The sequence below is a fragment of the Neofelis nebulosa genome, chromosome 2 (genome assembly GCF_028018385.1).
Source record: "Neofelis nebulosa isolate mNeoNeb1 chromosome 2, mNeoNeb1.pri, whole genome shotgun sequence".
Lineage (NCBI taxonomy): Eukaryota > Metazoa > Chordata > Mammalia > Carnivora > Felidae > Neofelis > Neofelis nebulosa.
In genome coordinates this window covers 144,163,881-144,191,065 of record NC_080783.1, presented here as the reverse complement: position 1 = coordinate 144,191,065, position 27,185 = coordinate 144,163,881, and the positions used below count along the sequence as shown (strand labels likewise).

The 27,185-nt window shown below is 36.7% G+C and overlaps 1 protein-coding gene across 6 annotated transcripts in view; it reads left to right on the top strand.

The window, feature by feature from the left end:
* The window catches only part of BRDT (bromodomain testis associated), an 81,196-nt gene extending 54,209 nt beyond the window's left edge, over positions 1-26,987 (top strand). For all 6 annotated transcript variants that reach the window (XM_058716595.1, XM_058716593.1, XM_058716591.1 and 3 more), the window contains 4 exons: positions 1,212-1,312; positions 20,675-20,880; positions 21,523-21,697; positions 26,774-26,987. In XM_058716595.1, the coding sequence (XP_058572578.1) occupies positions 1,212-1,312; positions 20,675-20,880; positions 21,523-21,697; positions 26,774-26,842 (551 nt within the window). In that variant the 3' untranslated portion in view covers positions 26,843-26,987. The remainder of the gene's footprint in view (positions 1-1,211; positions 1,313-20,674; positions 20,881-21,522; positions 21,698-26,773) is intronic.
* Positions 26,988-27,185: the final 198 nt, after the last annotated feature.

Genomic DNA, 27,185 nt, shown 5'->3' with positions numbered 1-27,185 from the left:
TAGTTATGTACTTAAAGCTATACTCCCTGTTTTTCCCTTCCTTGTTGAACTGAGAAAACATAGGTATGTTAGGCCATGTAGGGACATACAAATTTAAACTTTGTTCTTTCATTCATGCCTCTAGTTTAACAGTTTTTTCTCACCCTTCCATGATCACTCCCATCTCTTCACATTCCTCTCTTTTTCAAGCCTCAACCTCAACTAGTAGGATTTGGCCAGAGAATCAGTCAAGGGATTGATGGATGGTAGAAGGTTAAATGTAAGTTCCTACATTATAGTATGTAAGTGGCCCGGATTTTGTGACCTTGGAATCAGTTAACAGAGATAGTAACTTAGTTGTCATTTGTCTCTTCTGACCTTTTGCTACTTGTTAGGGCCCATAGTAAAGAACTAGGGAGAAGTGAAAGAGAAATGACTCAACTAAGTTTCTGCATTAGGATATTCATGGTTGCATATGCCAGAAAACTCAGTTCGAGATGACATGAATGATGTAAGTAATTTTGTTAGTTATATACAACCACTGGTCCAAAGGTACGTCAGTCTAGGCATGGTTTGACCAAAGCTTAAGGTATTTTTCTGTAGTTATCTTTACTGGTGATAAGTGAAACATTTGTATGCAAGTTTAACAGCTAATACAATTGCATAGTTTGTTCTTTTTACCTCAGAGTCAAGCCAACCTCTTGCATTTCGTACATGTTATCTTCTCACTAGCTAGTCTAGGTATTTAGTGTCTTAGTTCTTCCATTCTTTGTGTTTTCTTTGTTTTCAATTTGACCACCAAGAAGTATCTTTCCCTAGGATCCCTGCATTGGTGTAGGCCTGCTCTTTACTAAATGACTCACTTGTGTTGGGGTAGGATTACCATGATTGATTTGGCCTAATGAAAACCCATCTTTAGAGCAGAGGTCATTCTGCACACTGGGGGACTGCTATACCATGGGGACAGAAAAAACAGATTTTGGTGGGTGGCCACTGTGTCAGCTATCCTTTATGAAGACAAAACAAGAGGACATAAGTTCCAAGCAAAAAAATGTTTATTTTTCAGTAGAACAATTCCTCAACTAAGAATATTCCAAAGTTAAACAGCATAAACAAATTAATCCTTTTGTTTTCGTAGTTTCTGACCTGGGTTGGGGGGGAGAAGAAGTCAAATTATGGACAAACAAGATGAAATATCTTGATTATACTATTCTAAAAATGTGTGCATCTAGGTGATTGTGAGCAACATTTGAATGGCCTAACTATGATGCATCAGTCTGGTGATAATGACACAACGGTGTTAGAATCTGAAGGTCCGGTACCTGTGCAGAAGGTAAGAGTGATGTTACTTTTTTTCCTAACAAATTTGAAGGGATTTAAAATTGAATATAGAAGTGGCACAAGAGGTGTTTTAAGCCTTAACTTTAATGAGATTTTGGATCTCTAAGCCTATTTAATAAAAAAAAATTTTACCTATCTAATAAAATTTAAAAAATTTACTTGTGAGCAGCACCGCCCCCCATCCTCTATCATCAGTTCCCATGCTTGTGTTTAAGTTTTATAATGCTGCATTTGCCAGCTATCCAGATTTTAAAGCATGTCATAAAGCTGTCTTTTAGAATTTGTGGTGGGGGATTTCCTAATGGAGTCTTTTTGTGTACTTAATCTCAAACCACACATTGATCATCCTTTTGACAAATATTATAGATGTTTGGGATACATTAAATAGCTCAGCTACTATTCTAGGCATTTGAGTCATTCTCAGAAACTTACTGTAAAGGAGGTGTTTATATACCTTGTCTTTTCCTTCTTTCCCTCCCTCCCTCCCTCCCTCCCTCCCTCTCTCCCTTTCTTTCCTTTATTTTTCCTTGCAAATACGTCAGAGGACAAGTCTTATTATTTCTTTGTTTCAGCACACTTAGGAATATGATTTTACCATAAGGAACACACTGATTTGGTCCTTGTGTTTTCTTAGTATCTTTAATTCTCTTTGATAATGTGCTAATAATTACTATCATCAAAGATTATGTTTAATTTGGGTGTCTTGTTATTGATAAGAACCATTTAAAAAAAGTGTCTTTTCTGATAATCCAACATTAATTTTTTTATTTTACTGGTTTTTGTTTTATTTAATTTTTCAATTTTTTTAACGTTTATTTATTTTTGAGAGAGAGTAAGCAGGGGAAGGGCAGAGAGGGAGACACAGAATCCGAAGCAGGCTCCACACTCTGAGCTGTCAGTGCAGAGCCTGACATGGGGCTCGAACTCCTGAGCCATGAGATCATGACCTGAGCAAAAGTCAGATGCTTAACCAACTGAGCCACCCAGGTGCCCCCTGGTTTTTGTTTTAATAACAGAAGTGTCACCTATCCCCTTTACGATGGAAAGAATAGTGCTGCAGAATTTATTTACTTTAAAAATTTTATTTTCGAGAGCGAGAGCAGGAGAGGGGCAGAGAGAGAGGGACGCAGAGGATCTGAAGCAGGCTCTGTGCTGAGAGTGCACAGAGCCCGATGTAGGGCCCAAACCCACAAACCATGAGATCATAACCTAAGCCAAAGACAGACATTTAACTGATTGAGCCACCCAGGTGCCCCAGTGCTCCAAAATTTCTTAAATATTTGGTTTACTGTAATCTTTATGTTTCTAATTTAACAACCCTGTTTATAATTTTGATTGAGCCAAAATAAAGTTTAAAAACAATAAGAAAATTTCCAAAAGGGCAAAAATAAGCAGCAAAACATCTAGTATATGTCATACAGTTGAAGTTTGTGCCATAGGTGAAAGTGACATAAGACCACTCTGATTATTTCCAATGTCTAGCATGTAGCAGGAACTAAAATGTTGACATGAAAGCTAAAGGAAGAATGGGATTCTGGGGCTTGTTCTCCCACAACAGACTTTCCATTCTTGACATTTCCTACCATTGCTCCCTCACTGTCAGTAGTATTACCTCCTATTGAAAAGAGAGGCTATGGAATTTTGGTGCTAGAAGAGCTCTTTGAGAATTAGTCTATGTGAATAAACTGCAACCCAGATGGTTCAAGCATCCTGCCCAAATAAGAGCTGGGACTAAGACCAAAAGAATTTCAACAAACGCTCAGACTCTTGTCTTTTTACTTGGAAGCCCTAGCTTTGCCGTTTTTCTCTTCTGCCTCAGGAAAAGATGTTTCGTTACCAAGACTAACTCATCTCTGTTCTTAATTCTCTTGCATTCAGCAGATTTATTATAGTGGAGGTCTCCTACCATCTCTGTAATCTCTATTATTTTTTTTCTTATTTGTGCCAGTACCATATTGTCTTGATGATTACAGCTTTGTAATACATCTTGAAGTCCAGGATTGTGATGCCTCCAGCTTTGGCTTTCTTTTTCAGGATTGCTTTGGCTATTCGGGGCCTTTTCTGGTTCCATACATATTTTAGGATTGTTTGTTCCAGCTCTGTAAACAATGCTGGTGTTATTTTGATAGGGGCTGCATTGAATGTGTAGATTGCTTTGGGTAGTAGCATCATTTTAACAATATTTGTCCTTCCAATCCATGAGCATGGAATATTTTTCCTTTTTTGTGTGTCTTAATTTCTTTCATAAGCTTTCTATAGTTTTCAGTGTATAGACTTCTCACCTCTTTGGTTAGGTTTATTCCTAGATATTTTATGGTTTTTGGTGCAGTTGTAAATGAGATAGATTCCTTGACTTCTCTTTTTGTTGCTTCATTATTGCTGTATGGAAATGCAATTGATTTCTGTGCATTGATTTTATATCCTGCAACTTTCCTGAATTCATGGATCATTTCTAGCAGTTTTTTGGTGGAATCGTTTGGGTTTTCCATATAGAGTATCATGTCGTCTGCGAAGAGTGAAAGTTTGACTTCCTCCTTGCTGATTTGGATGCCTTTTATTCTTTTATTGCTTTATTCCTCTTTGCTATTTGGATGACTTTTATTGCTGAGGCTAGGACTTCCAATACTGTGTTGAATAACAGTGGTGAGAGTGGACATGCCTGTCTTGTTCCTGACCTGGGGGAAAGCTCTCAGTTTTTCCCCATTGAGGATATTAGCGGTGGGTCTTTCATATATGGCTTTTATGATCTCAAGGTATGATCCTTCTATCCCTACTTTCTTGAGGGTTTTTATCAAGATAGGATGCTTTATCTTGCCAAATGCTTTCTCTGCATCTATTGAGGATCAATGTGGTTCTTGTCCTTTCCTTTATTGATATGATGTATCACATTGATTGTTTTGCAGATATTGAACCAGCCCTGCATCCCAGGTATAAATCCCACTTGGTCATGGTGAATAGTTGTTTTAATGTATTGTTGGATCTGGTTGGCTAGTATCTTGTTGAGGATGTTTGTATCCATATTCATCAGGGAAATTGGTCTGTAGTTCTCCTTCATAGTGGGGTATTTGTCTGGTTTTGGAATCAGGGTGATGCTGGCTTTATAGAATGAGTTTTGAAGTTTTCCCTCCATTTCTATTTTTTGGAACAGCTTCAAAAGAACAGGTGTTAACTCTTCTTTAAATGTTTGGTAGAATTCCCCTGGAAAGCCGTCTGGCCCTGGACTCTTGTTTTTTGGGAGATTTTTGATTACTAATTTGGTTTCCTTACTGGTTATGGGTCTGTTCAAATTTTCTATTTCTTCCTGTTTCAGTTTTGGTAGTTTATATGTTTCTAGGAGTTTGTCCATTTCTTCCAGATTGCCCAATTTATTGGCGTATACTTGCTCATGATTCTCTTATTATTTGTATTTCTGCAGTGTTGGTTGTGATCTCTCCTCTTTCATTCTTGATTTTATTTATTTGGGTCCTTTTTCTTTTTGATCAAACTGTCTAGGGGTTTATCAATTCTGTTAATTCTTGCAAAGAAACAGCTCCTGGTTTCATTGATCTGTTCTACTGATTTTTTGGTTTCAATACCATTGATTTCTGCTCTAATATTTATTATTTCCTGTCTTCTGCTAGTTTGGGGTTTTATTGGCTGTTCTTTTTCCAGCTCTTTAAGGTGTAAGGTTAGGTTGTGTCTCTGAGGCCTTTCTTCCTTCTTTAGGAAGGCCTGGATTGTTATATACTTCCCTCTTATGACCACCTTTGCTGTGTCCCAGAGCTTTTGGACTGTGGTGTTATCATTGTCATTGGCTTCCATGTACTTTTCATTCCATTCATTATTTAGTAGGATCTTCTTTCATCTCCAAGTATTAGTGGTCTTTGCAAATTTTTTCTTGTGGTTGATTTTGAGTTTCATAGCGTTGTGATCTGAAAATATGCACGGTATGATCTTGATATTTTTGTATTTGTTGAGGGCTGATTTGTGTGCTAGTATTATCTATTCTGGATAACATTCCATGTGCACTGCAGAAGAATGAATATTCCACTGCATTAGGATGAAATGTTCTGAATATATCTGTTAAGTTTATCTGGTCCAGTGTGTCATTCAAGACATTGTTTCCTTGTTGATTTTCTGTGTAGATGATCTGTCCATTGCTGTAAATGGGGTGTTGAAGTCCCCTACTATTATGGTATTATTGTAAACAAGTTTCTTTATGTTGATGATTAATTGATATATATATTGGGGTGCTTTCACATTTGGAGCATAGATGTTTATAATTGTTAGGTCTTCTTGGTGGATAGACCCCTTAATTATGATATAATGCCCTTCTTCATCTCTTGTTATAGTCTTTATTTTATTTAAAGTCTAGTTTGTCTGATATAAGTATGGGTACTCCGGTGACCATTAGCATGATAGATGGTTCTCCATCCCCTTACTTTCAATCTGAAGGTGTCTTTAGGTCTAAAATGGGTCTCTTGTAAACAGCATATAGATGGGTCTTGTTTTCTTAACCATTCTGTTACCCTTTGTGTTTTGATTGGAACATTTAGTCCATTGACATTTAAAGTGAGTATTGAAAGATATGAATTTATTGCCAATATGTTGCCTGTAGATTGGATTTCTGGTGGTATTCTCTGATCCTTTATAGTCTCTGCTGCTTTTGGTCATTTTTGTTCTGTTTCATCTTTTCTCCCCTCAGAGAGTCCCCTTTAAAATTTCTTGCAGGTCCAGTTTAGTGGCCATGAACTCCTTTACTTTTTGTTTGTCTGGGAAACTTTTTTATCTTTCCTATTTTGAATGACAGCCTTGCTGGATAAAGAATTCTTGGCTGCATATTTCTCCAATTCAGCACATTGAATATATCCTGCCACTCCTTTCTGGCCTGCCAAGTTTCTGTGGATAGGTCTGCTGCAAACCTTATCTGTCTTCCCTTTTGGTTAAGGACTGTTTTTCCCTTGCTGCTTTCATGATTCTCTCCTTTCATGAGTATTTTGTGAATTTGACTATGATATGCCTTGTTGATGGTCACTTTTTGTTGAATCTAATGAGAGTTCTCTGTGCTTCCTGGATTTTCATGTCTGTGACTTTCTCCAGGTTAGAAAGGTTTTCTGCTATGATTTGCTCACATAAACCTTCTACCCCCTTTTGTTTCTCTTCATCTTCTGGGACACCTATGATTCAGATGTTACTCCTATTTAATGTGTCACTGAGTTCTCTAATTCTTATATTGTGTTCTTTTGCCTTAGTTTCCCTCTTTTTTTTCTACTTCAGTATTCTCCATACGTTTGTCCTCTATATCACTGATTCTCTGCTCTGCTTCATCCATCCTTGCCACCTGGCATCCATTCAAGATTGCATCTTAGTTATAGCATTTTAAATTTCATCCTGACTAGATGTTACTTTTTATCTCCACAGAAAGGGATTCTGTGTTTTCAACTCAGCTAGTATTATTATCATGATTCTAAATTCTGGTTCAGTCATCTTTCTTGTATCTGTGTTAAGGCTCTGGCTGTCATTTCTTCCCGTTCTTTCTTTTGGGGTGAATTCCTTTGTCTTGTCATTTTGGAGGAAGAAATAGAATAAAATAAAAAATTAAAATTAAAAAATTAAAAACAACACAAAAAAATCAAATAAAGGATGCTAGATCCTAGGTGTGTTTTGGTCTGGTTGTTGAAAGACATTTGATAGAATTGAGAAAAAAGGGAAACAAAAAAAGAAAATGTTTGAAAATTAAAAAAAAATTAATAAATAGCATAAAATGAAATGATGAAAGTAAAAGAATAAAAATTTACAAAAAAGTAAAAAATATAGAAAAAAATTCGTTTTTATAAAAACAGAAAATAAAAATAATTTTTTTCTCTTTGTATTCATGAAAAAAAAAAGAAAAAAAATTGAATAGATGGACCAGTGAACAGAATGGAATACGATTGGAATTACATTCAGTTTTCCCTAGAAGTCAAACTATGAAGCACTCTATAGTCTGTAAACTAAGCAGGCAGAGAGATTTGTGGTATTCTTCTAGACTGTGGTTGGCACAGTGGGACAGGGCTTGTGTAGCAGGTCCATTCTCCACTAAATGGTGCTGCTTAGTTTACTGGGGTGGATTGTTTTGGTGCATGTATTTTTGTATATGCATGCTTGGGAGAGGTGAAAATGGCATCACCCAGCTACCTTGTCTCTTGTATCAGAATTCTGTGTTCTCCCCAACTGGCAGTCAAGCACCTCTCCTTTTTCTCCAGCTTCTATCCACTCCTTGCTTCTACACCATCTGCTACCAAGCCATCAGCCTGCCAGGCAGTACCTCCCTCCCAAGTTTTATCTCAGATAGGGCTGTGTTTCCAAACCCGTCACTTCTGAGAGCCCTGTGGCTTTGACCCACTCAGACACTCTGTGGGACTGTCTCTCTGAGCAATGGCCAGGTTCTGGCCTGCCCCCAGAAATGGTCACTCAGCCACGCTGCCGCAAATGCCCAGAGCCTGCGGCTGGATGCCAGCCCACCCCCAAAAAAGTTTGTGCAATCGTGTAGTAGCAGTGTTTCAGGGATTATGGTAAATTGCAACACACATCTGGCGCCAAGCTTCACCACCCCCTAACATCCTTATTCCAACACTAGCAAATGTGGCTGTTTGCTGGAGTCCGTGGGCACCTTTGCCTCTGTGGAGGCTGCACAGCCTCTACCAAATGTCTTCTTAGCAGGGGAACCACCTCTCCCCATGTGGCCTGAGGACCCCTCAGACCTTGCTGTCTGCTCCTCAGGATTCACCCTTCCCACCAGCGCTCCACCAGGTATCGAGCTGCAGAATTTCAGACTCTGCACTCCCCTGTTCATAGAGTCTTAGGGGTATCCAAACCCTCTCCTTTCTCCTTTTTTCTTTCTCCCTTTCTTGTTAAGTCACTTATGGGTGTTTGCACTCTTTGTCTTCAGCTGCTTTTGGGGGAGGGGGTGCTTTTCCTATACTCTGCCCTCCTATCTCTGTCCTCTCTCTGCAAGCAAAACCAGCTCCCTACCCTCTGCAACTTCTCTCCCCAAGTTCACCTCTCTGTGCTGCATCTGCTGAGTTCTGTGGTTCAGGTTATGCAAATTACTGTGTTAATCCTCAGATCAATTTTCTAGGTGTGAAAGATGTTTTGGTGTTGATGTAGCTGCATTTCAGGGGCCAGAGATGCAAAAAACTTCCATGCTGCTCCGCCATCTTGGGCCCCTCCCCCTGAAGATGACATGCTTTAAATCACTTAAGTAGCCAAAGGAATTCTGCAACTCATTTTTAGCTCATTCCATGGGTAAGAACAAAAATAGGGTTCATGGGCAATTTTGGAAGCACTTGTGAAGGATATCTAGGTGACTCCTGGTGATGTTTGACTCTCTTTAGTACTTCAGGATAGAAATTAAGGGCCTGTGAGTATATATAGTCATAAATTTTCTTATGCTTTATTTGGGACTCTTGACAAGTTCTCCTAGTATTTCATGGAAATCTGTGAAAAGAGTAAGTAAGCATACTTATTAAGGAGAAAATTATCAAAAAATAAATTTCAACAGAGGATGTTTAGGTATTGTATACTTTCCTACCATAGCTAGGCAGGTTAAATCTTTTGTTTTTATTGAGAAATAATTGACATACAACATGTTGGTTTTCCGATGTACAACATCGGATTAAATATTTGTATTTATTGTGAAATGATCGTCACAGTAAGTCTAGTGCCACACATAGTTACAAATCGTTTTTCTTGTGATGCAAACTTCTAAGATCTATTCTCTTAAAACTTTCAAATATAATACAGTATTATTAAGTATGGTGACCATGCTATACACTACGTCTGCAGGACTTATTTTATAACCAGAAGTTTCTACCTTTTAACCCTCTTCACCCAATTTCCCCACTTGTCACTACCCTCCTCTGACAGCCACCAATTCATTTTATCAAGAGTTTGGTTTTGTTTGTTTTAATTCAACATACAAGTGAAATTAGACAGTATTTATCTTTCTCTATCTGCCTTATTTCACTTAGCACAATACTCTCAAAGTCAACCTATGTCATTACAAATGGCAAGATTTTCTTCTTTTTGTTGCCTGAATAATAGTCCCTTACTTGTAATGTTCCATTATTGTATGTGTAACACATTTTCTTAATCTACTCATCCATTAGTGGACACATAGATTGCTTTCATGTCTTGGGTATTGTAATGAACACAGGCACAGTTTTTCTAGTCAATATATGGCCTTTTCATTTTGTAGATGGTTTCCTTTGTTTTATAAAAGCATGTGGCTATCCAGTTTTCCCAATGCTATTTACTGAAAGGGTGCCTGGGTGACTCAGTTGATTGAGCATCTGACTCTTGATTTTGGCTCAGGTCATGATCTCATGGCTTATGGAATCAAGTCCAGTGTCAGGCTCTGTGATGACAGCATGGAGCCTGCTTGGGATTTTCTCTCTTTCTCTCTGCCCCTCCTGTGCTCATGCATGCACATGCTCTCTTTCTCTCTCTCAAATAAATAAACATTTTTGTTTATTTTAAGTGCTTATTTTTGAGAGACAGCATGAACAGTGGAGGGGCAGAGAGGGACAAAGGATCTGAAGCAGGCTCTGCGCTGGCTGCAGAGAGCCTGATGTGTGGCTTGAACCCACAAACTGTGAGATCATGACCTGAGTCAAAATCAGATGCTTATTAACCAACTGAGCCATCCAGGTGCCCCTAAATAAAATTTTTTTTTAAATACCATTTATTGAACAGATTGTTCTTTGCTCATTCTATACTCTTTACTCCTTTGTTGTACACTAATGGACCAAATTTGTATAATTTCATTTCTGGGCTCTGTTGACCTATGTGTCTGTTTTTACGTCAATACCATAGTGTTGTGATTACTATAGCTTTATAATGTAGTTTGAAATTCAGAAGCATGATACTAATTTTGTTCTTTTTCAAGATTGCTTTGGCTATTTGAAGTCTTTTGTGGTTCCATAAAAATTTAAAGATTGATTTCTGTGAAAAATGCCATTGCAATTTTGATAGGGATTTCACTGAATCTGTAGATTGCCTTGAGTAGTATGGACATTTTAACAATATTAATTCTTTCATTCCAGGAGCTTGGGATATTTTCTCATTTATTTATGTCTTCTTCAATTTCTTTCATCAGTTTATTTCACCATGGTTACAGTTTTCAGTGTATAGGCCTTTGACTTCCTTAGTTTATTCCTAGGTATTTTTTTTCTTTTTTGATATAATTGTAAATGGCATTGTATTCTTAGTGTCTCTGACAGTTTGTTATTAGTGTATAGAAACAGCATAGATTTTCATATAATTTTGTGTCCAGCAACTCTACTGAATTTGTTTAATAGTTATAACAGGTTTTTGTTGTTGTTGAGTCTATAGGGTTTTCTATATATACTATCATGTAATCTGCAAGTACTGACAGTTTTACTTCGTCCTTTCTGATTTGACTGCCTTGTCTTTACCCTGCCAAATTGCTCTTGCTAGGACTTGTAATACCATGTTGAATAGAATTGCCAAGAGTGGGCATCTTTATTTTGTTCTTGATTTTAGAGGAAAAACATTCATCTTTTCACTGTTATATTAGCTGTGGGGCTTGTAAGATACAGCTTTTATTATGTTGAGGCATCTTACTTTGATGCCCACTTTATTGAGAGTTTTTACCATAAACAGGTGTTGAATTTTGTTACATGCCTTTTCTGCATTGAGGTAATCATATGATTTTTATTCTTCATTTAGTTAATCTAGTATATCATATTGATTTGTGGATGTTGAACCATCCTTGCATCCCTGGAATAAATCCTACTTGATTGTGATATATGATGCCTTTAATGTACTGTTAAATTGGGTTTGCTAATATTTTGTTGAGGACTTTTGTATGTATGTATGTTCATTAGGGATATTGGCCTATAATTTTCTTGTGTCCTTATCTGGTTTTGGTATCAGGGTAATGCTGGCCTCATAAAATGAGTTTGAAAGACTTTCCCTTCAAGGCACCTGTGTGACTCAGTCAGTTAAACATCTGACTTCAGCTCAGGACATGATTTCACAGTTAGTGAATTCGAGCCCCATATTGGTCTCTCTGTTGGTACTGAGCCTGCTTTGGATCCTCTGTCTCCTTCTCTCTGTCCCTCACCCCCCCCCACACACACACACATACACAATAAATACACTTTAAAAAAAAAAAAAGACTTCCCCTTTAATTTTGGGGGGGAGCTTGAAAAGGATTAGTATTAATTCTTTAAATGTGAAGCCATCTGGTCTTAGATTTTGTTTGTTTGTTTGTTTGTTTGTTTGAAGGGTTTTGATTACTTAGTGTCCTCACTAGTAATTATTCTGTTCAGATTTTCTGTTTCATCATCATTTAGTCTTGGAGGATTATGTTTTTAGAAATTTATACATTTCTTCCAGGTTGTCCATGTCATTGACATATAATTGCTTATAGTAGACTCTTATCTTCCTTTGTATTGCTGTGGTATAAGTTGTATATCTCTTTCATTTATGATTCTGCTTATTTGAGTCTTCTTTCTCTTGGTGAGTCTAGTCAAAGGTTTGTCTATTTCCTTTATCTTTACAAAAAAAAATCAGCTTTTAGTTTCACTGATCTTTTCTAATGTCTTTTAGGACTCTTTCTTTTTTTTAAGTTTGTTTATTTTGAGAAAGAGTGAGTGTGAGTGGGAAAGGGGCAGAGAGATATGGAGAGAGAGAAACCCAAGCAGACTCCACACTCAGCACAGAGCCCAACGTGGGGCTTGAACCCACGAACCATGATATCATGACCTGAGCTGAAATCAAGAGTCGGATGCTTAATCCACCCAGCCACCCAGGTGCCCCTAAAAATCTATTTCTACTCTGGTCTTTGTTTCTTCCTTCTGTAAGCCTTGGGCTTTGTTCTTTTTCTGGTTCCTTGAGGTATATACCTTGAGTTAGGTTTTGTGAGATCTTTCTTGTTTTTTGTGTGTGCATTTATCACTGTGAACTTTCCTCCTGAACTGCTTTTTCTGCATCCTATACATTTTGGTATATTTCCATTTTCATTTGTCTCAAGATATTTTTTACTTTTTGATTTCTTGTTTGAGCCATTGGTTGTTCAGTAGTAGAATGTTGTTTAATCTTCATATTTGTGAATTTTCCAGTTTTATTCTTGTTATTGATTCCTGGTTTCATAATGTTGTGGTTAAGAATGATGCTCGATAGGGGCGCCTGGGTGGCGCGGTCGGTTAGGCGTCCGACTTCAGCCAGGTCACGATCTCGCGGTCCGTGAGTTCGAGCCCCGCGTCAGGCTCTGGGCTGACGGCTCGGAGCCTGGAGCCTGTTTCCGATTCTGTGTCTCCCTCTCTCTCGGAACCTCCCCTGTTCATACTCTGTCTCTGTCTCAGAAATAAATAAACATTAAAAAAAAAAAAAAAAAAAAAAAAAGAATGATGCTCGATAAATTTCAATCTTTTTAAATTTATGCAGACTTGTTTTGTGGCATAGCACATGATCTATACTAGATGATGTGGCACGTTAACTGTTAGAAGGGCCATCTAGACCTGAATTGTCCAATGTCTGATATGGTAGCCACTATCCACATATGGTTATTGAAACCTGGAAGTGTGGCTACTGCAACTGAAGAACTAAGTTTTAATCCTTATTTAATTAAATTTCAAAATAGGTACTCTGTTCACTTTTTGGAACATTTAAGTATGTTTGGAACAGCTTGATTGTGCATATCTACTTTTTCAGCTGTATGTTTCATGAAATGCAGTTGCAAATCAATTGTTTCCAATCAGTTTAGCATTTGAATTGAGATATGCTATAAATATATAATAAACACCAATTTGGACTTACAAAAAATATAAAATTATCTTCAAACTTTTACACTGAGTGTATGTTGAAATAATAATGCTTTGAGTATATTTGGATAAATAGTAAAATTTTACACTTTTTAAACTTGTTAATGTATTAGAATATTTTTAAAAATTTTAATTCCAGTGTAGTTAACATAGTGTTATATTACTTTCAGGTGTGCAAAAAGTGATTTCAACAATTCCATACATTACTCATTGCTCATAATGATAAGTGTACTCTTAATCCCTCTCACTTCTTTCACCTATCCTCCCACCCACCTCCCCTCTAGTAACCATCAATTTGTATTCTACAATTAAGAGTCTGTTTTTTGGTTTGTCTTTTTTGTTTTGTTTCCTAAATTCCACATGAGTGAAATAATATGCTATTTGTCTTTCTCTGAATAGCTAATTTCACTTAGCTAGATGCTAAGTGATCCATCCATGTTGTTGCAACTGGTAAGATTTCGTTCCTTTTTGTGGCTGAGTAATATTCCATTGTGTATATATACTACCTCTTTATCCGCTCATCTATCAATGGACATTTGGGTTGCTTCCATAACTTGGCTATTGTAAATAATGCTACAATAAAAATAGGGGTGTATATATCTTTTGGAATCAGTGTTTCATATTCTTTGGATAAATACCCAGTAGTGGAATAGGGTAGTTCTATTTTTTATTTTTTGAGGACTCCTCATACTGTTTTCCACAGTGGCTGCACCAGTTTGCATGTCCACCAACAACACTGCACAAGGGTCTGTTTTTTTCCACATCCTTGCCAACACTTGTTTCTTGTGTGTTTGATTATAGCCATTCTGACAGGTGTGAGGTGATCTCATTGTGGTTTTGATTTGCATTTCCCTAATGAGTAATGTTGAGCATCTGTTCATGCATCTTTTGGCCATCTGTCTGTCTTTGGAGAAATGGCCTTTTCATGTCTTCTGCCCATTTTTAAATTGGATTATTTGTGGGTTTTGGTGTTAAGTTCTTTATATATTTTAGATACTGTTTATCCAATATGACATTTGCAAATATCTTCTTCCGTTCAGTAGGTTGTGTTTTAGTTCTTTTTATTGTTTCTTTTGCTGTGCAGAAGCTTTTTATTTTGATGTAGTCCCAATAGTTTATTTTTGCTTTTGTTTCCCTTGCCTCAGGAGACATATCTAGAAAAATGTTGCTATGGCTGATGTTAGAGAAATCACTGCCTCTCCTCTCTTCAAGGATTTTTATGGTTTCAAGACTCACGTCTAAATCTTTAATCCATTTTGAGTTTATCTTTGTGTATAGTCTAAGAAAGTAGTTCACTTTTCCTAACACCGTTTGTTGAAGAGAATGTCTTTTTTCCCAGCACATATTCTTGCCTCCTTTGTCAAAGATTTGTTTTTGTCAAAGATTAATCATGGGTTTATTTCTGGGCTCTGTATTCTGTTCCATTGATCAATGTGTCTATTTTTGTGCCAGTACCATTCTGTTTGGGTTACTGTAGCTTTGTAGTATATCTTGAAATCTGGGATTGTGATACCTCCAGTTTCATTCTTGTCCAATATTGCTTTGGGAATTTGGGGTCTTTTGTGGTTCTGTACAAATTTTAAGATTATTTCTTCTCACTCTGTGAAAAATGCTATAGATATTTTGATAGGGATTGCATTAAATCAGTAGATTGCTTTGGGTAGTGTGGACATTTTAACAATATTTGTTCTTCCAACCCATGAATATGAAATACCTTTACATTTGTTTGTGTCATCTTCAGTTTATACTTCTTAGAGTACAGGTCTTTCACCTCCTTGGTTAAGTTTATTCTTATGTGTCTTACTGTTTTTTGTGCAATTGTAAATGGGATTGTTTTCTTAATTTCTCTTTCTGCTACTACATTATTAGCATATAGAAATGCAATGGATTGGGGCGCCTGGGTGGCTTGGTCGGTTGAGTATCCTACTTCGGCTCAGGTCATGATCTCACAGTTCGTGAGTTCGAGCCCCGCATCGGGCTTTGGGCTGACAGCTCAGAGCCTGGAGCCTGTTTCAGATTCTGTGTCTCCCTCTCTCTCTGCCCCTCCCCCGTTCATGCTCTCTCTCTGTCTCAAAAATAAATAAAACGTTAAAAAAAATTTTTTTTTTAAAAAGAAATGCAATGGATTTATGTAAGTTGATTTTTTTTTTTTTGTAACCCTGTGACCTCACTGAATTCATTTATCAGTTCTAGTAGTTTTTTTAGTGGAATGTTTGGGTTTTCTATATATAGTATCATGTAATCTACAAACAGCTAAAGTTTTACTTCTTCCTTACCAACTGGGATGCCTTGTATTTCTTTCGTGTGATTGCTGTAACTAGGACTTCCCACACTATGTTGAATAAAAGTGGTGAGAGCAGACATCCTTACCTTATTCCTGATCTTAGGGGAAAAGTTTCTATTTTATTTATATCTACTCTAATCTTCATCATTTCCTTCCTTCTGATGATTTTAGGCTTTAAGGCTTTTTCTAGCTCCTGTAGGTGTCAGTTTAGGTTGCTTATTTCAGATGTTTCTTTCATCTTGAAGTAGGCCTGTATTGCTAAAAACTTGCCTCTTAGAAGAGCTTTTGCAGGTGGGGGGGATAGGGTAAGGGGCACTAAGGAAGACACTTGTTGGGATGAGCACTGGGTGTTATACTCGGGAGAATCACTGGAATCTACTCCTGAAATCATTATAGCACTATATGCTAACTAGTATGTATATTAAAAAAAATTTTTACATGTAACAAAAAAATAATTTGTAGAATAAAAAAAAAGAACAGCTTCTCCTGCATCCCAAATAAGTTGGACCATTATGTTTTCATTTTCTTTTGTCTCAATGTATTTTTTGATTTCCTCTTTGATTTCTTGGTTGACACATTTGTTGTTTAGTAGCATGATATTTAACTTCCATGTATTTGTGTTGTTTCAGATTTTTTTTCTTGTGGTTGATGGCTAGTTTCATAGTGTTGTAGTCAGAAAAAGATGTATAGTATGACTTCTTTTTGAATTTCTTGAGACTTGTTTTGTGGCCTAACATGAAATCTATACTGGAGAGTGTTGTGTTTCCACTTGAAAAGAATGTGTATTCTACTGTTTAATGATGGAATGTTCTGAATATACCTATTAGATCCATCTGGTGCTATGTGTCATTCAAAGCCACTGTTTTCTTGTTGATTTTTTGTTTGGGTGATCTATCCATTGGTGTAAGTGGGGTGTTCAAGTCCCCTACTATATTGTAATACTATTGATTATTTCCTTTATGTTATTAGCTGTTTTATGTATTTGGATACTCCCACGTTGGCTGCATAAATATTTACAGTTGTTCTATCTTGTTGGATTTTTCCCTGTATGATTATATAGTGTCCTTCTCTGTCTCTTGTTACAGTCTTCGTTTTAAAATCTATTTTGTCTAATACAAGTATTGCTCCCCTGGCTCTCCTTTTACTTCCATTTGCATGAGAACTGCTTTTCTGTTTCTACACCTAATGCAAGGTTCAATCCCACAACCCTGGGGAACCCTCCTGAGCTGAACTCAAGAGTCAGACACTCAACTGATTTAGCCACCCAAGCACCCCTGCATGTATCTTTAGTACGAAATGAGTCTCTTGGAGATCGCATATAGATGGGTCTTGCTTTTTTGCATCCACTCCAAAACCCTATGTCTTTTGATTGAAGCATTTGGTCCTTTTATATTCAAAGTAATTATTGATAGGAATGGATTTATTGCTATTTTATTGCTTGTTTTATGTTTGCTTTGTAGTTCTTCCCTGTTCCTGTCTTCTCTTGCTCCCTTCTCTCAAGGTTTGCCAGCTTTCTTTAGTGACAGACTTTGGATTCTCTTCTATTTATTTTTTTGCTTATCTATTACTGGTTTTTGATTTTTGGTTACTATTAGGTTTATATATAACATCTTCTATATATAGCTGTCTATATTAAAATGATGGTCCCTTAAGTTTGGACCCATTCTTCACTCCTGTCCTCCCCACCTATGTTTCAGGTATGTGGTATTATACCTTGCATCCTTTTATTTTGTGACTCCCTTGACTGATTTTTATAGCTATACTTAATTTTACTACTTCTGTGTTTCCTACTTTTCTTATTCCTACTTAGGATGTTTCTTTCCACTCAAAGAATCCTCTTTTAATATTTCTTGTAGGGCTGGTTTTGTGGTGCTGAATTCCTTTAACTTTTGTTTGGGAAACTCTTTCTATCTCCTTATATTCTAAATGATAGCCTTGCAGGATAGAGTATTCTCTCTCTCTTTTAAGTATTTATTTATTTTGGGGGAGAGAGAGTGAAAGAAAGACAGCATGTGGGGAGGGGCCGAGAGAGGGAGACAGAATCACAAGCAGGCTCCGCACTGTCAGCGCAGAGCCCAACACAGGCTCTGACCTCATGAACCATGAGATCATCACCTCAACCAAAATCAAGAATCTAATGCTCAATGAGTCACCCCGACACCCCTAGAGTATTCTTGATTGCAGATTGTTTTTTTTCTTTCAGCACTTTGAATATATCATGTCTTCTCCCTTCTTGCTTACAAAGTTTCTGCTGAAGAATCAGCTGATAGCCTTGTGGGGTTTTCCCTTGTATGTAACTTTTTTTTCTCCTGCTGCTTTTAAAACTATAGTTTGCCATTTTAATTTCTACATGTCTTGGAGTAGACCTCCTTGGATTGATTTTTGTTGGGAGCTTTCTGTGCCTCCTGGATCTGGATTTCTGGTTTCTTCCTCAGATTTTGGAAGTTTTCAGTTATTATTTCTTCAAATTTTCTGCCCCCCTTTTGTCCCTTCTTTTTCTGGGATCCCTATAATGTGAACGTTATTACCTTTGATGGTGTTGCTGACTTTCCTAAGTGTCGTTTCATTATTTATTTATTTATTTATTTATTTATATTTTTGTCTCCTTTTCAGCTTGATTGTTTTCCATTACTCTTTCCTCCAGGTCACTAATCTCTTCTTGTGCTTCCTCTAGTCTACTATTTCTTCCACCTATTTTATTTTTAATTTCAGTTTCTGAGTTTCTCATCTCTGATTGGTTCTTTTTTATGTTTTCTATCTCTTTTTTAATGGTCTCACCGAAGTCTCTTCCACTCTTGTCTGAAGTCCAGTGAGTATAATTATGACCAATACTTTAACTTCTCCATCAGGCATATTACCTATCTGTTTCACTTAGGTATCTTGCTGTGTATTTTTCCTGTTCTTTCATTTGGGACACATTCTTCTGTCTCCTTGTTTTGTCTAACTCTGTATGTCTGTGTCTGTGTGTTATGAAAGTCAGCTACACCTCTTACACTTGAAAGTAATGGCCTTTTGAAAAAGAGGTTCTATAGAGCCCTGCAACGCAGTTGCTCCCTGTTCACCAGAACCTGGAGTTTCAGAGGTTGTGTGTTGTGTGTGCCTTACTGTTGCCTTCAGCCCAGTCATCTGCAATGTCTCTCTTTGCCTGTTGTAGGTAGGATTTAGTCCCAATGCTCTTAATGAGCCAGTCTTTGGTTGCCTTGGGTTTGAGTTGACTCAGACCCAGCATTTGCCAGAGACACAGTAGCATAGGTGTTTTGCCCTGACAAGCTTTCTTTCTGTCTTTTTTTTTTAATGTTTATTTTGAGAGAGGGAGAGGGTGGGGGAGGGTCAGAGAGAGAGAGAGAGGAAGACAGAATCTCAAGCAGGCTCTGTACTGTTAGCACAAGCCCAATGCAGGGCTCAATCTCATGAACAGTGAGTCAGTCGCTTAACCGACTGAGCCACCAAGGATCCCCACCATGACAAGCTTTCATTAGTGGCTGGGTACTGCAGCCAGACTAGATGTCTGCCCCCACCCTATTGCTGGTGCTGCATTTGAACTGGTGTGTGTGGTTATCTTTTTCTCTTCCCATGGTAGGGGTCACTTTGGAGTGGTGCTGGCCCCTTTCAGGGCTGCTTGCACACTGCCAGGCTTGTGGCATCACTTTGGATGGTCTCAGTGCCCAGGGAATATTTAAGGACTTGGACTCTGCTTTCCTGGTTTCTGAGTTCAGAGCCCTCTTATTTTTAATGTTTCAAGTGTTAAAGTCCTGCTGATTGTAAGAACTTGCAAAATTTTGCCTCTATGGCTTTCAAAGCCAAATATTATGGAGCTTCATCTTCCTGGTGCCTAGGGTGTCCGTTTCTCTCTTCTCCCTGTGCTCAGCATCCTCCCTCCCACAGACAGTCCCACAGAGAGTCTGTTGGGTCTGTTTAGCTCCCCACCACCTCTAGCCCTTCCTACCCTCTTTGACATGGCCTCTTCTCTGTATTTAGCTGTGTAGAGGCTGCTCTGCCAGTCTTTGGTGATTTTCTGGGTTATTTACATTTATATGCTTGTTACCTAGTTGTATCCATGGAACAAGGTAAGCTTAAGATCCTCCTCCTCCACCTTCTTCCAGATATAATCCCTGTACTGGAAAATTTTAAACTATATGTATTTCTATTGGATTGCACTGATCTAGATCATGACACATCTCCCTTAAGAACAGCAGTCACAATCAGTTAATTATTAAAAAAGGAAAGACAAAGGCATGTCAGAGGGTTCCCAACAAATATGGCATTATCTTTCTTTGCCTCTTATTAATAATTTGTATATTTGGTTTATTTTCCCTATAGGACCAAAAATATCTTTATTTACAGTGACTAGTTTACTTATTTTTATATTCCTTGCAGATTCTCGTACTCTTAATATACAGTTGACCCTTGGGGCACCTGGGTGGCTCAGTCGGTTAAGCATCCAACCAGCTCAGGTCATGATCTCGCAGTTCGTGAGTTCGAGCTCTGTGTCAGGCTCTGTGCTAACAGCTCAGAGCCTGGAGTCTGCTTCTGATTCTGTCTGTCTCTCTCTCTCTGCCCCTCCCCCACTCACATTCCGTCTCTGTCTCTCAAAAATGAATAAATGTTAAAAAATATATTTTTTTAAATATACAGTTGACCCTTGAACAACAGAGGTTTTGAACTGTGTGGGTCCCCTTATAGTTTTTGATACAGTTTGATACAGTTTGATATGGTTTTGATACAGTTTGTACAGGTTTTTGATACAGTATAGTATTGTAAATATATTTTTATCTTCATTGTGATTTTCTCAATAACATTTTCTCTTCTAGCTTACTTTATGGTCAGAATATAGTATGTAATACATATAACATAGAAAATATATGTTAACTGACTGCTTATGTCACTGGTTAAGGCCTCTAGTCAACAGTAGGCAATTAGTAGTTTTTTGGGGGAGTCAGAAGTTATACATGGACTTTTGACTATGCAGGCATCGGCACCCCTAATCCCCATGTTGTTCAAGGGTCAACTGTATATGTTTTACATTAAATTGAAATAATTGGTAAGTATGCTATTTTAATTTGGTCTTAGATTATTGAGTTTATCTGTTAATCATATTTTCATATTTTTTCTGACATCAGTTACTTTTAACTTAAGTTTAATAAAATTACAGGAAGTTCTTTAGAATCTTACTGTGATCTATTACTATATCAAAAATTATTGTTTTCCTTCCAAAATGTTGACATCTGTAGACACAGACTGAATCAACTATTTGTTTTAGGATATAAAGATCAAGAATGCAGACTCTTGGAAAAGTTTAGGCAAACCAGTCAAAACATCAGGTATACTAAAGTCCTCAGATGAGCTCTTCAACCAATTTAGAAAAGCAGCAATAGAAAAAGAAGTAAAAGCTCGAACACAGGAACTAATTCGGAAACATGTGGAACAAAATACAAAGGAACCAAAAGTATTGCAAGAAAATCAGAGGTCTGTAATTTACTGGATTATAACTTGGGAGATACGGACTTTTTTTTTCCATTTATCAGTTCCTTTTTATTTATTCAAGTATTCATTCATATCTGCATGCATTGACTATGTGTAGCAATCTCCATTCCCTATGATGGACATTTAATTTTAAATATATTAAATTTCTTTTTTGTCAAGTGACCATGATTAAGCTATTTAGTAGAATACAGAGCAAATTATAACTGCAAAAAGCAAATTTTTATTGATTTTTTTAATTAACAAGTAGTATCTACTTTGAAGAGGATAGAACTTATCAAGTGATTAAACTATCAAAGATACTAATGTAACTAAATTAGAAAGACGTTGTTTTCCAGAAATGTCTTAATGTTTCCATTCTATGTGTAAGAACGTAATACAGTTCTATATAACCTTGGTCACAGTTTCTATGTAAACTTCTCTTTGTTAATATAGTTTGTCTTTGTTAAATTTGACATCAAAAGTTAAGCTTAAAAATGGCATTATAACAAAAACCGACATCACAACATGACAAGGGGAATCTAAAACATTGCTTTATATTTATACTTTAATGACATATCTTTGTAATGTAATAAAAACTTTTAAGGAACTTTTGAAACCCACTTTGAGCTATACTGTTTCTTTAAGGGACCTTGGCTGCATTCAACAATCTTTTTCAAATAAAATGCAAAACCAGTGCCTTGGAAAAGAGCAGAAAGAACGTCAGCAGTCTTTGGAAACTCAAGATAAACACAAACTCTTGCTTCTCCAAGACCGTAATTTAGCAAGGGAGAAAGAACAAGAGCGGAGGAGGAGAGAAGCAGTAAGTAAATTTTAGTTCATTACATCTAAGGAAAGATTTAACAGAGTACTGTCTTTTACATGTTCAAAGATATATTCAGGGTGATTTTCCGTGACAGTGGAGTTACATCTTTAGTGAGGATCAAGTTTTAAAATCAGAGCCTAAAATAAAAATTTTATACTCAAAGATCTAGAATATAATCATAGAGTATTGTCTTAGAGCTACTAGACTATGTGGTTCAAATACTAGTTCTCCCATTTTCTAGACTTTTGGGCTTGGCAATTTATTTAACCTCTCTGTACCTCAGTCTACTTGTCGGTAATAAATAATACCTATTCTAAAGATGGAATGAATTTACATGTAGTAAACACATAGGAAAGTGCCTGGCACATAAAGTGGTTCACTACTTACAGTTATTACTCTTGAAAAAATCAATAAACTATCTATAAATTGTGGCCCAGAGTTATGCCATCTGCATAACTGCCCCAGGTCAGTGTTTCTTAGTTCAACACTAGAGGAAGAAGTTGACTTCTATTATATGTCAACTATATCTTAATAAGATTGGAAAGAAAAAAAACCTGACTTGCTTAGGAGTCTTAATATACAGAAAATGATGTTTTAAAAACTAGGATTTCTTCTTTCATCCATGGATTATTTTTTCATTTTTATTTTGTTTTGTTTTTTATTTTGAGAGGGGGCAGAGAGAGAGGGGGAGAGAGAAAGAATCCCAAGCAGGCACCATACTGCTGGCTCAGCACAGAGCCTGATGTGGGGCTCAGTCTGCAAACCATGAGATCATGACCTGTGTTGAAATCAAGAGTCGGATGCTTAACCCACAGAGCCACCCAGGTGCCCCTCAGCCATGGATTATTTATTTAGAAGTATATTAGTTTCCAAATATTTGGGAATTATCTGGCTAGTAATTTGTTATTAATTTCTAATTAAATTCCAGTGTAATCAGAATATATAATGTATTGGATTGAGACTTTTTTTTTTTTAATTTTTATTTTGAGAGAGGGAGCATGAGTGGGGGAGGGGCAGAGGGAGATAGTAAAAATCCCAAGCAGGCTCCGCTCTCAGCTCAGTGCAGAGTCCAACTTAGGGCTCAATCTCATAACCGATGCTTAACTGACTGCACCACTCAGGCGCCCCCATTGAGACTTTTTTAATGGTCCACATTATGGTCTACCTTGGTAAATATTCTGTGTGCACATGAGCAGAATGTATGTTCTGGTGCTGTTGGGTAGCCAAGTTGGTTGAGCATGTTGTTCAAGACTCCTATATTCTTGCTGATTTTCTGCCTGCTCATTTTACCAAATGTCCAGAGGGGGCATTGGCATCTATGAGCGTATGATTTGCAGATTTGTCTTTTTATCTTTGTAATTCTATTTTATTTCATGTATTTTGAAGCTGCATTGTTAGGGACCTAACATTTAGGATTTTTATGGCCTCTTGATTAATTGACCCCCTTTTCATTACAAAATTATGTACTTGATTGCTGATATTATTTACTCTGAAATTTAACCACTTCAACTTTTGTATGACTAGTGTTGGCATGATTTAAAAAATGTTTTCATCCTTTTATTTTTAACCTACCTGTGTTTTTATATTTAAAGTGAGTTTCATGTAGGCAACATGTATTGAGATCTTTTTTTTTTTAATCCAATCTCTGCCTTTTATAGGAGTGTGTAGATCAACTGCGTTCAATATGATTATTGATATGGTTAAGTTTGAGTGCAACATCTTGTTCTTTTCTGTTTGTCCATTCTTTTTATCTCCTTTTTTTCCTGAATTATTTTAATCAAGCATTTTTATGATCCCATTTTATTTCCTTCATTGACTTATCACTAACACTTTGTTATTTAATGGTTGCTTTAGGATTTTAGTACATACATTAACTTAGCACAGTGTTCCTGTGAGTTATGCTATACCACTTCACATTTGATAGAATAGCTTTACAACAGTGTACTTCCATTTCTACCTTCCCTGCTTTTATGCTAATATTTAAGCCATAAAATAATCTTTTTAAAAGTTTTAAATAAGTTAAAATTTTATGTTTACCTGTGTAGTTACCATTTCCAATGCTCTTCATTCATTTAGCTCCAGATTTCCAAATGATACAATTTTCCTTCTTCCTAAAGGACTTTTAACATTTCTTGTAGCGTAGGTCAGTTGGTAATGAATTCTTTCAGCTTCTGTGTATCTGAAAATATCTTTATTTGGCCTTTTTATATCAGTAATAGACTTTATATTTTAGAGCATTTTAGATTCACAGCAAAGTTGAGCCTAAAATACAATGAGTTTCCACATACTCCTCCCCTCCTCCCATCAACACAAAACTTTCCACACCATCAGCACCCCACAGTCCATGAACCAACATTGACACATCACTGTCAACCTTGGTTTATCAAGCAAAATCCATAGTTTACTTCAACATTCACTCTTAGTGTTATACTTCTTATGGGTTTGACAAATGTATGATGACATAGATCAACAATTACAGTACCATCAGAGTAATTTCCCTTTTTTTTTTTTAATTTTTTTTTTTTTTTAACGTTTATTTATTTTTGAGACAGAGAGAGACAGAGCATGAACGGGGGAGGGCCAGAGAGAGGGAGATACAGAATCTGAAACAGGCTCCAGGCTCTGAGCTGTCAGCACAGAGCCTAACGTGGGGCTCGAACTCACGGACCACGAGACCATGACCCGAGCCAAAGTCGGCCACTTAACTGACTGAGCCACCCAGGCGCCCCATGGAGTAATTTCCCTTTCTGGGGTGCCTGGGTGGCTTAGTCAGTTAAGCATCTGACTTTTGATCTCAGCTCAGGTCTTGATCTCAGGGTTGTGAGTTCGAGCCCTGCATTGGGCTCCACGCTGGGGGTGTAGCCTGCTAAAAAAATAAGAGTAATTTCCCTTTCTTAAAAGTCACCTGGGGGTGCTTGGGTAGCTCAGTCGGTTGAGTGTCTGACTTTGGCACAGATCATGATCTCACAGTTCGTGAGTTCAAACCCCACATAGGGCTTGCTGCTGTCAGCATGGAGCCTACACTGGATCCTCTGTCCCCTTCTCTCTCTGCCCCTACCCTACTTGTGCTCTCTCAAAAATAAATAAAACATTTTTTTAAGTCTGTTTTTCTTAAAAAAAAAAAAATTGCTTGTGTGTGTTCTACTCATGCCTTCCAACCATTGATCTATCTCCATAGTTTTGCCTTTTCCAGAATGTCATATAGTTGGAATCATATAATATGTAGCTGCTTCAGATTGGTTTCTTTCATTTTAGTAATATGAATTTAAGGTTCCTCTATGTCTTTTTGTAGCTTAATAGCTTTTTTTTTTTTTTTTTTTTTGGCTGACTAAATACTTCCATTATATGGATGTACCACAGTTTATCCATTCATCTATTGACAGACATATTGGTTGTTTCCAGCTTACAGCATTTACAGTAAACCACTATAAATATTTGTGTGCAGGTTTTTGTGTGGATGTGTTTTAAACTGGCCTTTATTTTTTTAAATATGTTTTTGCTGGATATAGAATTCTAGATGGTTAGTGTTCTTTTCCCATTATTTATTTTTGAGAGAGAGAGAGAGAGATAGAGCGTGAGTGGGGGAGGGCCAGAGAGAGATGGAGACTAGAAACTGAAGCAGGCTTCAGGCTCTGAGCTGTCAGATACTTAACCAACTGAGCATGCAGCTCTTGATCTTGAGGTTGTGAGTTCAACCCTAAGTTACGTGTAGAGATTGCTTAAAAAATAAAACCTTTTTTAAAAAAAAGTGGTCTGGGTAAAGATTTTAAGAATTTATTTTGGGGGCGTCTGGGTGGCTCTGTTGGTTAAGCATCCAACTCTTGATTTTGGCTCAGGTCATGATCTCATAGTTGTGAGGTCGAGCCCCACAATTCTTTCTCCCTCCACCCCTCTCCTGCTCACATGCACTCTCTCTCTCAAAAAAAAATTCTTTTGTTTCTATGGCATATTTAAAGAAATATTTATAGTTTATGAGTCACATATATTATCCTTTTGGTAGCTAAATCATAATTCTAAATCTTCTCCCACATAGCCAATAAGAATACTGATTCTCATCAAGGAAGTTAACCAATTGATTGCAAATTGGCACATTTATCCATCACTCTGGGCTGTTACTATTTACTGATAAAAAAAATTTTATTTTAATTTCATAGTTGGTATCATTTCAGATGCCAAAGACTAGTACCACATGGGCATTTATAGAAGGCTTCAAATATAGGAAACATTTATTTCCTTTGTCTTAATTTGCTTTTTGTTTACTTTGTTATTTTTAATGGCTTTTTAGCATTTAATGAAAAACAGTGTGCTAAATGTTACATATGCAATCTGATTCGATCTTCATAAATACCTACATTTGACAATACATAAAATAAACTTGGTTACAAAATTTGTCCTAGGTTACATAGTAAGTGGCAGAATCAAGGAAAGCCTGTAACTTTAATGTTAATAGTTTTCTCTAATAGTTAAGATATTGGTTTATTCAGAAAATAATTTTACGTGTCTTAGCACACTGTTGATTACAGAGGTAGATGAAACAATATAATCTCAGTTCACATTCTTATTAATATTTTGCCTACATTGAGACTTTACTCTCTTAGTTGAAGAGAGAAGTTAAACTTATTCTCAGTGTTCTTGTAAGTTTTAAAACCTTTACTTATCACATGAGCAATATATTTTTTTTAATGTTTATTTATTTTTGAGAGAGAGACAGAGGGCAAGCAGGACAGGGGCAAAGAGAGAGGTAGACACAGAATCTGAAGCAGGCTCCAGGCTCTGAGCTGTCAGCACAGAGCCCGATGCGGGGCTTGAACTTACAGAGACCACAAGAACATGACCTGAGCTGAAGTCAGATGCTCAACCGACTGAACCACCCAGGTGCCCCAAATATGGGCAATATTTTAACAAAAATCAGATAGTATTTGAACAGAAATAGAAAACTGCATAAACTCATTATGTTAAATAGTGTTCATTTTGTATAATTTGTTTCAAATGTTGTGTAATCATTTTTATATAGTTATAATGAAGGCATACATTTTTTAAAAGTAACATTGAATTGTTTCCTTCTTTCTACAGATGGCTGGTACCATTGATATGACTCTTCAAAGCGATATTATGACAATGTTTGAAAACAACTTTGATTAAAATTTTTTAAATTAACCGTCAACTTAAAATGAATGATTTAAAAGATTAAAATGCATATGGTAAAATGATTGCTTTCAAACACCAGGATACCAATCTTATATTGTATTTTTGACTGCTCTAAAATGATTAAACAATTTTCACTATATTTTTTAATAGCTATATGTTCATTTTCTAAATGGTGTAATTTACAGGAAATTTTATAATTTTGAATCCCTAAAAATTGAATAAATTCCCAGATTTTATTTATTTTGTAAATAATAGTCTGCTATGTATTATAGGCCTGTATAAGCAATGAAAATCCAAATGAGATAGCCCCTTGTTTAAAAATGAAAAAAATATATAA